This window comes from Diuraphis noxia, unplaced genomic scaffold (genome assembly GCF_037042655.1).
Source record: "Diuraphis noxia isolate RWA-SAM2 unplaced genomic scaffold, SU_Dnox_SAM2 contig0002, whole genome shotgun sequence".
Taxonomy (NCBI): domain Eukaryota; kingdom Metazoa; phylum Arthropoda; class Insecta; order Hemiptera; family Aphididae; genus Diuraphis; species Diuraphis noxia.
This window is the reverse complement of record NW_028301712.1, coordinates 4,856,142-4,870,764: the sequence shown is the minus strand read 5'-3', so window position 1 is coordinate 4,870,764 and position 14,623 is coordinate 4,856,142. Positions and strand designations below refer to the sequence as shown.

Below are 14,623 nucleotides of genomic sequence, written 5' to 3'. Positions count from 1 at the left end.
GCCATTATTAGTCTATAAGAGCTCATTACTGTTTTATAAAAAAATCGTTCGTCCTCTAGACTTATATGCCGCTCCGGTCTGGTGTCAATGTAGCACAACTCACATAAGAAAAATTAGTTATAATATTTTTCTAATAATATTATATGTAATTATGGGGTTTTTATAGGCACAATATTCTGGTTGTACAGCAAATAAAAAAATTATTTTTTCCGGTAACTGCTGATGGCAAAATATTATTTTATGTTAATGATGATGAACTTTATGAAATTCTAAAAACAGAAGTAAATATAAAATAATACATATTATATTATAGTAATTCAACCCCATTTATATTTTATTATTTTATGATCATTAAAATATTTTTGCAGATAACAGTTGATGAATGATTGGTATTATATGTAGATTAGGGACTAAGGAAGGGCTTTTAAAATCTTTATATTCAAAGTCTCAATTCAAAATATGCCAGAAAAATTTAATAACAATTGACCAAGTTCCAAGAGAAAATACATCAGCTTTACGTACAATTGCAACTCAACAATCTACAGGAACTGGACAAGGTTTTATAAAATGCACACGCAAGACAAAGTGTCAATCCAAAAAATGTTTGTGTGTAAAAAATAATATTTTATGCAGTTCAAAATTCCATTCATCATCTGTTTGCTGTAATAAATGAGTAATAAACAATAAATAATAATTAATATATTTTAATTTAACACATTACCTAACATAGTATTGGAATTCTATAAAAATCCTGAGAATTATATAGATTGCCTAGGCATGATATAAAATAACATTCAAATTTAATAAATTTCCAAATAGTTCAAGGAATTCTATGTAATGCCTAAGACATTTATAGAATGCCTATATTTAAAACTTTGCCGGTAACATATATAATATATATATGTGTATTTATCTAATCGTAAATTGTTAAATTGCTTCGTGATGTGATCATTTTTATTTTTATGCACATCAACTAATCATAGTTCTTACTTATACCTATCATGATCTGATTTACGAAGTGTCAAAAACTTACTTCTGTATCCCTAAGTTTATTATCAGGAAAACTTTGAATAAAATATAAAAATATTAGTCTATCATAATTAAATAATTCATGATACATTTGTCATTTAGGTCATTTAGGACATGTTTAGGTATTTTTGTTTCTATTCAATGACGGTAAAATAGTACCTATTATTTTATATTTATTAACAGTATCAGTAGGTATAGCTGGTATAGGTACCTATCGTAATAAACGCATTAAGTATAACACTAAGTCACCAATGTAATAGCAGTAGGTATGCTATAAAATTCAAAAATTTCTTATCAATATGACTATATTTTTTTTTACGAGAATATGTTTTTGCAGATACCATATTATAGGAAAACGTTTTTCACGATTCCATGAAATTTTTTAGATAGTCATTAGTGTTGGACCTCTGCGTACGACGTACCGTTTGCTTCGTCAAAAAATTCTCTTTTGTATAAAACCCTTCCATTCCACTGTGACGCTGGTCGGTATTATAATTGAATAATATATCAAAATGTCCGTTAATGGAACTAAAAAAATTATAATTTTGGCTCTTATGGTGGTATAGGCGTAGGGTGCATGTTTGGGACGACAAACAACTCGAACGCACGACCAGGAGAATATAATTGCTCGTGACAAGTCTAAGAAGACTTACAGTACCTGTGTGCCTATTCCTATAGGAGCCTTACTCGATATTCTGCAAGTATAAGTATCTGGGAGTCAGATGACTCAAATCCAGACTTGTGTGTTATTATGATTGTTTACGGTATGTCTATTATACGTACTTCGCACTTGTGCGGGATGAAACCGGTGATTACACCCCAAACGATGCCTACACAGACTCCGATGGCTACTTCGATGGGTCCTCGCATAGCATTCGTCTCCCAGCTACCTGAATAGAAAGGAACAAACAAACAAACACCAAATCAACAATGAATATCACGTAAGCTCGCTCTACGCAGTAATATTATATAGGTCATACCCTCAGAAAATATGATACTGAGACACACTCCGAATGCGGAAATGCAAAATATGTCATCGAAACTGCATGCAGCCATCACCAATGTTATGATCCCTTTATCCTCGCCTAGGCCCTTTTGTTTGAAGTCCAACAACGCTGGAAGGATTACCGCCGAGCTGACCGGACTCAAAATGCACCTGTGGTGGGCCAAACAGCCGAGTGAGTTTGTTGGTAAAAATAAAAATCGTAAATAAAAATGCACAAATTCGAAAGCCAACAACCGCGTGTTTGTTTACTTGTGCATATTTTATTATTTACATTGTACGGATAAATAGGTAAGTATATAGGTATAGGTATGTAGTGGTGGATTTAAAGGTGGTGGGTCAGAGGGGCCTGGCCCCCCTTGGCCCATAAAATGTGTAAGTATATAACTGTGACGTAAAACTTATAATCACGATTCATGAAAAATTCAGGTTTCTGATTTTGTTTTGATACTTAATATTTATAAGTCAACCGTTAAAGCTGCTATAAAATGTAACATCTTATCTTGTACTGATGTAAAAAAAAAATATTCCCTCCCCCCCCCCCCAAAAAAAAAAAAAAACAAAATCCTAGGTCCGCCACTTTAGGTATGGTATTATATGATGATAATATATAAATAAGTATAATGTTATATGAAAAAGATTTTTACCCAAGCAATAGTCCCCACATCCACGGTAGTCCAAGTAGGTAGTGCGTAACAACGGCTGCAGCAATCGTTTCGGTAATACACGGCAGTATGGCAAGTTGGGTGACGACGAGACTGAGCTTTTTCAACATGGCTGGGTCAAGGCTGAGACCGGATGCCACCAGCAACACAGTGAGCGCCACTTCCCTGCAGTACATATTTTTATTATATGTCATATAAATATATAGGTATATGTGTGTGTATTATTTAGGTTAGATTACATAATAATTCAACTTATTAAATGTAGATATAAATTATCTATATGTAGATTCCTAATTTTGGTTTTTAAAAAATACGAAGAAAAATATTTTGATTATATAAGAACATTGTAGATGATGTATTGCATGGCTATTGGCTGTGTCATAGGTACATAACGAATAACGATATGAGTAAGTGTTGTAATCGTAGTGGGGAAAGATCTGGAGACATAGCTTTATGTAAAGTCAAATTATTTTGTAATTATCTACAATTCGGTAATATAACTTTGTGATTGTTTTTTCTCGGAAATAAAGTATAATTAATATTGACCTTGAACGAATTTTATTTTAAGTATAATTTAATGTTTGCTCATGGTGAAATATTCATCTCACTCCCCGTATACACATTGGGGATAACGGTAATTACGCCACCGATGAGTATTGCGGAACAGGTAATAAAATAAGCGTGACATTATGTTGTCGTAAGTCGCCGCCGGGCGACACAATCGGACCTCAAATTGATGATGTGCGGCTGGAAGACGTTTTGGTCCACATCGTAGTGACCGGAATTGCGAAGAACGACCCCGGCAAGGAGCATGCCGAGCAGCGGTGGCAGGTACAGCATCTCTGCGATCTTGCCGCACGCCCATGAGCACGAGATCAGCAACACGACCGAGGCCAGCTGCGAGCCTGGTGTCATGTCGAAGAACAAATACATCAAGCCCCACGCCATCACCACGCACGCGGCCGACGTGACGGCGTTGAACAAGGGATGAATCTTGCATGTCCACGGAGAAGTCGTCGGGCCGCTGAAATAACGTCCAAAATATAAAATGAATACACATATATAGTAGATGGTTTATCAAAGATTTTCATGCACGCCATCGTTTTATGCCGTCTCGAAAACAGCCACCATCCCGACGAGGAGGAAACATGTTTTTGTATAGGTACCTATAATGTTTTTTTTTTTTTTTTGTATTAAAGTTCAACTACTTTTAATGTTCCTAACCTAGTATAGATATAACTATTAAAAATAATTTTAAGTTACTAATAAGTTATACTTCACTTAGTTGAATGCCCAGCTTTAGACTACCGAAGAAATAAGATAGAAAAAATATTAATCGCATTTACGCATAAGAGATCTATGACGTGAAGCAAACCAACGTTTTATAAAAATGTAAAATAAAAAATACCATTTGTGACTTGTCCTTTTTTTAAAATGTAATCAGGGTTCCCGCAAGGGAGGGGGGTCAAAAAAACCCATCGTACTGGGGCCCGGAATTTATGCAAATAATTACTTCAATATGTGTTAGAAAAATGTTTAAAAATTAATTATTGTATAAGAGGGGCCCGGATTTAGCTTTGCACCAAAGCCAAAAATATTATGTGAGGGGCCTGAATGAAACACAGGAAACTTATATTTTTCATTTGCAATCGGAAGTACAGAAGAAACAATAAGTTAACATCTTATTTTTTACTCACGATTTTTAACCGATAAAAGCTACCTAGGCATGTTGTTATAATTTATAATGAATAAAAATTACGATCTAAGGTGCTTATACATTGATACAATTTATGAAACATTAACTGATGTTATATCTAAACTCTAGATGACGACGCAACGACGGCAAATACGTAAGTATACATCATTACCTCATAATTTAATTAATTAATATAAATTATGATAATTTATTTATACACTTTCGTTTGAAAAAATTAAAATCATATTTATATAATCTAAAGTAAAATTCTTCTAGAGAATAAAAATATCATGGTAAAATCATTGTGCCAAGTTTCGATCAGAGTCCAAAAATCGATTATTATTTAAAGTGTTCACATAGGTTTTACATTATTAACGTGATACAAAGTAAAGTGATGCGATTATTTTTAATTTTTAACTGTTGCCTACATAAATATGTAATTTTAATTAGGTACTTAACTAAGAATTTATTTTTCCTACCCAAAAATTTACCTAAAGCCTGAGTAATCGATGCTAAAAAAATATATATATGATGCATTGTAATATTCTATACGCTATTTAAAAGTAGAATAAATAAAATTTGTATACTCAATAATCGTAGTATCATTAGTATCCATATTCTAAAACCAACTGTCAAATTTTCGGATTATTTCATTGAAATTCTTTATTATGACGAACAATTAATATACCTACTATCATAATAACAACCAACGCACTTCAAGTAATGTTATCGTGTGTGTAAAATCGATTAACACTGTTTAAAACCAGGTGTATCATATGCATTTAGTATTTATATTTAAAAAATATTACAATCATAGAATCAAAAAAAAAAAAAAAAAATAGTTTTTAGAATCACCGTTATAGTTTTGGTTGTCTAGGATTCTCAAATAAACCTCATTAAATAGTCGCATAGATACTTGTATGATATAATATTATATTATCCTAGTTAAACTTAAAGGAGTTTGATTTTTTTACAACGATGTAAATATATTTTATTGTTCTTTGGGTATACGGCAACTTTAGAACAATACTGTCAAACACACATACTACATCTCTGTCGGATGCTCGATCCATCCGATCTGATCCTCCATCCAAGGCACTTATATTTTTTCTCATTAAATATTCCCATTTCATGCGAGATTTTCCAAGTAGGTTTTTCTCTATTGGATACTTTTCTAACATTATGCGTAGTAAAAGATTCTGTCTACGCCATTATCATGTTTAACCCACAACATGGAAAAGTATTTCTAGCTCATTGAACGCTCTTATCCTCCAATAATTGCAATTCATCTTCTTCATCGTCTCATAAATATTCCTAAGATATTTTCTCGCCTAGATTATATCAGTGTTGTATCAAAATTCGTATACTTGCTGCAAAGTTTTTCTAATTTGTTTAATTTTTATCCACATCATGGTTTTACATAATATATTTTTAATATACATTAACAATGTAAAATAATATTTAAACTGGTAAATTTTCTATAAAAAGTACACAAAAATAATTTTTTACATTAAGTATATTTTATATTTATTCGCCTCAGATTAACCTACCACCCCTAACACTACAATTGGTGACTTTGCCGACGACAAGGCGCTTCTAGCGATCCATTCCGACCCCGAAATAGCCTCTAACCTCGTGCAAAACCATCTCAATCCCTTATCAATCTGGTATAAAGATTGGGGAATAAAAATCAATGAAATAAAATCCATCCATTGTACGTTCACACTAAGGCAAATAGTCTGCCCTCCCATCTACCTCAACAATGTACCTCTCCCAACCACCCAAAATGTCCGATACCTAGGTCTACATTTAAGGTTTACTTGGGCAACTCACACGCACAACAAAAGACTCACCTTAAATAATCGCTCTCGCCAATTACGTTTTCTCCTCACATCAACTTAAAAAACAAGCTACTATTATACAAACTCCTACTCAAACCGATTTGGACATACGGTATCCAACTCTGGGGTGCAGCCAAAAAGTACAACTTAAACAAAATTCAAATCTTCCAATCTAAATATCTCCGTCAAATAACTAATGCTTCCTACTATGTATCTAACGAAACTCTACATAAGGATCTAGCCATCCCAACAGTCCAAAACGTCGCAAAAACTTTTTACAAACGAACACACTCCAAGTTCCACAGCCGTCGTAATCCCCTGATTTCCGAGCCATCTACCAACGCTATTCCTAGTGACCCCAGAAGGCGTCTATAACGTTCTTGGTCTCGTGACTTACTAATCTAAAATTGTATACACCCCTAACTCCTCTTAATTTTGTAATCCCACCCTCTCTTACTAGCAAATTAAAATCCTAACCTTGAGTGCCTCCAATGGGCGGCTTCTTATCTTCAGACACTCAAGCCATGTCACCTCCATCACATGCACTTATTGTAAAACAACATTTACAGATTGTGTATATTTAAATAAATGATAAAAAAAGTATATTTTATGGTTGATGAAATATTTTTTAATTTATTGATTTATTTGAGATTGTTTAAAAAAATAATTCTTGTGGTTATTATTTTTTTCCGCGAAATTACTTTAGACTGGTCGAAGCGATGGATATATTGATTTTGCAATGATGGTATTGTGTATTTTTTTTTCAGTTTTTTGTGAATTGTGACTAGAGACACTTTATACTGTAACATTTTAATCAATTGAAAAGTCAATAGCTCTAATTCAAAATATAATCCATTTATTCTAATTTATAAAAATGTTTTTTAATCTAATAAAAGACTATATAAGCATCCCATATTCAATAGTAAACTACTCAAAATCTTTTTGTTTATTAAGATTCAAAAAAAGCCATTTTATAGATTTTTTTAAAACAGTAATGTATGTATAATGAAAGCATTTTACATTTTTAAAAATACACCATACTATTCCAGTAAAATTTAATGGTTTTCAGTTTTATATACTTTTATATCTAATATTAATTCAATAGGTAACAAAAACATACTACTCGCTAATCATTGTAATTGTATACGTAATATTTGTTATTTGTTTCATAATATTGTTCAATACATCCACCATGAATTGTTAAGTACAACTAGCACAAGCCAGTTTTATAGGTCTATAATTTTTTTTTTCAACAAAATTAGAGCAATGTATAATTAAAAAATGTACGAGATATTTTTAGTAACACATTCATTTTGTTATAATGATGATTCAGAAAATTTAATTATGCATATCAGATAATTAGCAATCTGTGGGGGTTATATATAAACAAGTCAACTGTGGAAGCAATATGCTTTCTATCATTAATATTATAAAAAACTAGATGTATAAGTCCTATAAAATTACGTATAATATATCATATTGTAATATTGTATGATACATTACTCTGTTACTACTTACTATAGACACCTTAGTCATACATATTATTACTGTAATTTATCGTTACTTACCCTTTTATTATTCCATCGTCTCCACTTGTCATTGTTAGGTAATTGATTTGGCCACTTCCTTAAATTTAATAAATACATCGTTTAGTTTTATAATAATAAAGAATATTACAAGGTTGCGAAATTTATTTACAAATAGATACTGAAATTCATATGTGTAATGTGTGCAACGTGCATTTTTGTCGTTTAAATTTAACATATACAATTTCGTAAATACATGGTGATCATCCACCATAACTCATGAAATACAAAAAAACTTAGAAGAGTAGTATAAGAACTTAAAGCATAAAAACATTTCATTAAATTAAATATTATGAACAATATTTTCGGGTGTATGTACATCATGCCTTATTTTTATTAAACTTAACGATAATTATATTATAATCTTGGCCATCACTAGTGGCCAACAATTAGAAAATTTATCTACACGCTATAACTACATATAACATGTGCTTGCTTTATTATACCCATCACGAGAAAGATAAATCTCAGAACAATAATATGGTCTCATCTTAAATATTTTCTTTCCTCTAATAGGTACTAAATACAAAATGATCAACACGAACCGGAATACAAGTTATTATTCGTGTTTGATTTTTAAACAATTATACTATATTATATTTTTATATATAGTATGTAATATTGAATAAGTTTATAATGTTTATATATACACATTAATCTGTACACTTAAATATCGTTTTGCCGTATTGGTGCAAGTATACAATATATAATTTAAGATTTAACACAATATGATTTACAATGGTTCGAGAAAATGTCATAAGTTTACAGACTTAACTACATAGTACATGATATATATAATATAATGCTTAAGATAATATAGTTTACTATAATATTGTAAAAGTACCATGTATTGTAGTGTCTCTATTAACCACTAAGTCCCTTAAAGACATTTATAAATTATGCTTAATATGTTTTTCAATCGGCAATAAGATACTTAAAAAACTTAATAATGAGTAAAAAAATCATAATAAATTATAAAAACCATGCATACTTATATGTATAATATAGTATATTATTATATTCTTAATATGAGCATCAAATTTAAAAAGTGGGTAAATCGTGGATGTCGCTCTGCTGTACAGTAGGTTACTGTAATGGATGGGAATATGGGATTAAATTTGAATGCAATGATAGGTATCATTGTATACGAAAAACGATTCTGAACGGAGATGATTTGTCAGTCTAGAATATATTATATTTTAATATTGTCATATATTCTATTTTGAAATAAATATTTTATTTTTCAATTAAGTCGCATTTTGCATAAGGCATAGTTAATCAATTAGTATAGTTATCATGTAGTTATCATAATTCATAATACCTTATATTATCATAGATATACGAATACCTGGTTTGAGGATAAATCGTTATCATTACGCGATTTCATAAAAATTTAAAACTCAAACGCTCAAAACATTTTTCCTATAATGACACTTCAAATTTTCTCTATAGCTATTTGAAGCAAAACTTATGGAAAACTTGGTGTTAAATTTCATAACCTTAGATATAAATACAAACAATATTATAAATTTTGAACTACAAAATAATTTGCAAATATTCATGGTTTGGACGAATTTTTGACAATATTTGAAAATCAAATGCTAATAAAAATTTAATTTGAATTTCCGGTGGACATTTTTTTGTGATAAAGATTGAAAAACTTGTAAGGAACCTTGTATTAAATTTTCAAATCTTAGGTATAAAAGGAAATTTTTTTATGAATTTCTAGAATAAAATAATTTACGAATTTTCGTGATTTTTACGTATGTTGTCAAAATTAAAATTTGAATACATGTAAAAAATAAATTGTGGCTATACATTTATTTTATTTTTCAACTGCTATTGTAAAAATATATTATGAGCCTTGTATTAAATTCTCAAATCTTAGAATTAAAAAGAAAAACTTTTATGAATTTCGATCTAAGATAATTTGAAAATTGCCGTAATTTTTACGTATTAAGTCAATATTTGAATTTCAAATGCTAATAAAAAAAAATCGTGCCTATGTATTCTTATAATTTTTTAATCACTATAAGAATAACATATGAGGAACTTTGTATTAAATTTTCAAGTATTTTGATAGGGCCAAAAAAATTTTATCGACACTAAAAAAAAATTTCAGACAAATTGAAAATTTCAGTCGTCTATAAATATCTCAAAAAAAGTCAAAATTTTTTGAAAATTAAACTGTATATAGATAGCACTACCATAAACATTGTGTGGAAATTTCAAGTATTTACAGTGATTAGTTTTTGAATTACAACCATATAAAAAAATCGATTTGGTCGAAAACTGATTTTGCGTAAAAATTCCCGTTTTTCTGTCATTTTTTTTTTGTTTTTCTCAATTTTTTTGAAAACTGTTGGAAAATGTTTACTTTTGACCTCTATAATGCACCAAGGATCTTCACTTTTAAATCGGAAACCACCCCTAAAGTTTGAAATCGAAGCATTATTTCGACTAGTTATGCTGTACACAGACACAAAAAAAAAAAACACACATCATTGTAAAATCAATACATTCATCACTTCATTCAGAATCTAAAATAAAATTAAAGTGATTTTAGTTTGGACACTTTAGTTCAGACATTTTTTTTAAATTTGTATTTATTATATCTAAATATTTTATAACTAGATTTCTTCAGTTATTTGAATAAAATTATTGAATACTCAGATAATTTATAACATCAAAATGAATTATATGAAATCATGAAAGGTAAAAGTAAAGTATTAAAGTTTTATAGTTGAATTAAATATTCTGTTATTATACGTTTGAAATAATGCTGAATGAGAAATTAGTTTATTTTAATTAAATTAATTTTGTTAACTTTTGCTAATTTTTATATTTTCTAAAAAGCTTTATACCTACATGTTTAAATTGTTAAGAAATCTTAAGCATATTTGTACACTATACACATTTACCTAGTTAATAACATATGTTCATGAAAGTGTTTAGAGTAGTTGGTTCATGCTGTACAATTAATTGAAATGCCAATAAAAAGTTAAAACTACATAAGTGTATTTATTATTTACTTACTTTTATCAAAAATAATAAATATAGGTTGCTCAATGACCATACAATATTATATTATTAAACATACCTTGTTTGTTTCATTATTAAACTAGGTATTTATGTATTTATTAAACATATATAATATATTATAATGTTTGATCTTATTCTTATAGGTTAAGTTTGTTAAGAATTGCTACATACTTTACTTAAGCTATTTTCTTATTAAAAAAAAAGATATACTATGTTTGTTACCTATATAAGTTTTATTTTTAAAACTATCTTTACCTATATCAGAAAAAATGTAATATTATGTATGGAATGGACTACTTTAAATACCATATTTAATTTAAATCTGTCTGACTTAATAAACGATCATTACTAGGTACCACAAAAGATACTATGAAACTATTAAGTAGGTACTTAATCATTATTGGTAGTTAGAGGTTATTTATAGCTAGTGGCTTTATCTGGAATCGGGAGATTTTTATAGTTGGGTGGATTGACCAGGATAAAATACTTTTATTATTAAAATTATTATATAATTAGTATTCAATCCAAGAAAACAAAAAAATTAGGATAATTTAAGAAAAAATCTGGAAGTAGATGTTGCTCTGCTGTACAGTAGCTTACAAGTGGCCAAGTGGGTTACTGTAATGAATGATATTAAATTTGAATTCAATGATATAATATCATTGTATACGGAAAACGATTTTGAGCGGAGACCGCGGTTTGTCAGTTTAGGATATTTTATAGTTTTATACTATATTAGTTATATTGATATTATTTCAAAAAAAAATGTAGGTACCTATAAAATAAATTCCAAATTAATCAAATCAAATTCATTATGCAGCCAACTCACTCAGTCATTCATAGTAGGTATATACAATTTATTATTAAGTTTTTATATAAGTCATTAAAGACATTAACTATTGCAATTAAAATATATAGGTAAAGTATAATCTAGCAATATATTAAGTACCCACGAATAATATTTTTAAATTACAACAATATAACTGAAATTGTTATTTAAATTAAAATATCTACCCAACAGAGTTAAACTAAATATTTTTATCTAGCAAAAAAATGATAGGTACCTAGTTAAATAATTTAACCTAGCAGCTCAATAACAAACATAATATCATATAATAATTTAAATGAAACTAGATGTGAATATGTTTTTTTTAAGTGACGTATCAATTATTCTCGTAGTTGTATACTTAGGATGTATTATGATATCTTATATGGATGTCGAAGGGTATCAAACTATAAATATTATTTAATAATCCTCCATAAAATTATATTACTATACAAATAATTGCTATTGTAGATTATATGAAGGCTTTCTGCAGTTGTATATGTGATGGTGTCAATAATTACTAACACGACTTTTAAGACATATATAACAGTGGCATTTCTAACATAGGTAATATATATTATTTAAGCTCATTATTGTTAAATCATAGACAGTTTATTATAGTTATGTATATAGGTGTATACTGTATGCAATATGATAGTTTACATTTGAAAAGCACCGAATAAACATAGAATACATAATAACCAATTAACAACTTAAATAACTTTACTAATTGTTTTATCTTAATATTTGTCATTGTCAATTCAAATTGTATGACTAATTTTGTTCATATAATAATCCAATACCTATCAAAATGTACATATAAACAACAGCATTATAAATGATATTTAACTGAGATAAGAAGAGACGAAATCAAAAGTAGCATAATAATGAAATAAAAAGAACAAACATGGACAACGTGTTTCTTTTACTATCACAATTCGTTTAAAACTGTTTTAGCATATAATTGCTATAAAACAATTATACAAAAACGCCATTCGTTAATATAATAATATTTTTATTTATTTTTTTATTGATCTCAAAAAATAACATTGATAGAAATGGTTATTAGTGAATATAATTATTGTACAAGCACCTACCAAATTTCTATTATAAAATATAATGTAATTATTATTATTGTATTACATTTTATCTATTGACTATTCGTCTAAGAGCTGGGATAGCGAACATATTACAGACGTATCACACAATAACACTTGGATATTTTTCAAGTAACACGTAGTAATAAAATGATGAATTTATTTTCAGTTAGTTTTATTTTATGATTATTTTATTAAATTTAATATTAAATATTCGGCTCTATTGAATGACACGATAGATGTAGAAAAAATTAATTTTTGAATTCAATTTTTTTTAGTTTACATGCCGGCCAAAAACAATCAATCATAATTTTTTATTTGACACTACGATACACAAAGGTTCGTCATGCTTGATCTAGAAGGACTGTTATTAGAAGGGATTGCATGAGCAGAGGTGATTTTGCAGTTTCAGCACATGTCTATTGATAAAAAATTTATTTGTAAAAATCACAATAAATACCTATGTAATTCATAATGTTTTATATCTAGCATTCTATTTAGAATTAAAAATAGCCAATACCAAGAATTGATAATTATTTAATTAAATAGTATTCATATTTAACTATATTTATCTATTATTTTTTTTTCATTACTTAAATTTTAAATATCTCATCTATTAATATGTTATTTATTTTATTATTAAGTTTCAATACATCCATTATTTGGAACTTCGTTTATTGATAGGTACTCTGGGTATCAATGTATTATTTTATAAATCATATCCTCTGTAACAAAATAATTATTAGGTAGTTAAATTATACGTTTCACTAATCACAATAAACTTTCAGTAAATATCATCAATAGTTACCTTTATGAATATGAATATCAAGGATATACCCTGGTCTTACCAAATATACACAATACAAGACTCCGTATTATAGCGTAGGTACACACATAGTGGACCATCATTATAGATAAAATTAGATAAATACATCGAAATAAAATAATTTTGTACGAGTAGGTACATGCGCATAAATTATCCTGTGCAATGTTCACCAATTCTCCAATGGCCAATAATCTTTATGTATACTTTAATATTTTGACTCAAGTTTTTAGGTGTAGTATGTAAAATTAATAAAATAAATGATAATACTATCATGGATTAGGTAACCCTATTTAAATTAAGGCGATTATTCTCTAATTATATGATAATTTCTATGGCGAATACAATATATGCGTGAACCAACGTTTTTATTTTGATTGGAAATAAAAAGGTACATTATCTGATGGAAAAGGTACCTAAACAGATTATTTTTCGTTACTATTTAAATTTTATTTTAAGCTTTAACCGCATAAGACATGCATAGAAACTAAAAATACGGTCTTAATGTTTACATTACAAAACTTATTGGTAGTTAAGTAAATTCTAATTTATAGTTAGGTTAGGTATGTTTCTTATATTCACCTAGCAACGATGAGTAAGTATGCACAACACTTTTAGGCAATGAACAAAACCACTAACCTTATTAGTAAGTTGTAATCCAGAATTTAATTAGCTTGGTTTCTTCTTTATTTTTTATTTTTCTAAGCTTTTATTAAATTCTCCTGTTCAGGAGAATTTAAAAACGATGCTAATAAAAGTGTTTTGAATAATACTCTTAATAACATTTTTAATGTTAAAAATTTAAACTGGTATATATATATATATATACACACACGCGCGCGCACACACATATATATATATATATATATATAGACACTCTGAAATAAGAACTACACTATAGTTTATTTCACGCACAACTGAAGACTATCTTCATTAGTATATAACTAAATGTTATACACATTTATAATCATTCCGATGATAAAGCATGAACAAATGGCAACCGTTTTATGATTTC

General features: G+C 28.4%; 1 protein-coding gene across 4 annotated transcripts in view; it reads right to left on the bottom strand.

Moving 5' to 3' along the window:
- LOC107165176 (sodium/hydrogen exchanger 9B2-like) overlaps positions 1–14,623 on the bottom strand; it is a 32,717-nt gene that overhangs the window by 3,093 nt on the left and 15,001 nt on the right. For 3 of the 4 annotated variants that reach the window (XM_015513291.2, XM_015513292.2, XM_015513294.2), the window contains 5 exons: positions 7,803–7,860; positions 3,425–3,721; positions 2,680–2,862; positions 2,010–2,185; positions 1,813–1,919 (listed from right to left, as the gene is read on the bottom strand). In XM_015513291.2, the coding sequence (XP_015368777.1) occupies positions 1,813–1,919; positions 2,010–2,185; positions 2,680–2,862; positions 3,425–3,721; positions 7,803–7,860 (821 nt within the window). Of the gene's footprint in view, positions 1–1,812; positions 1,920–2,009; positions 2,186–2,679; positions 2,863–3,424; positions 3,722–7,802; positions 7,861–14,247; positions 14,408–14,623 lie in introns of those variants that run through there. The other variant, XM_015513293.2, reaches the window with a different exon arrangement.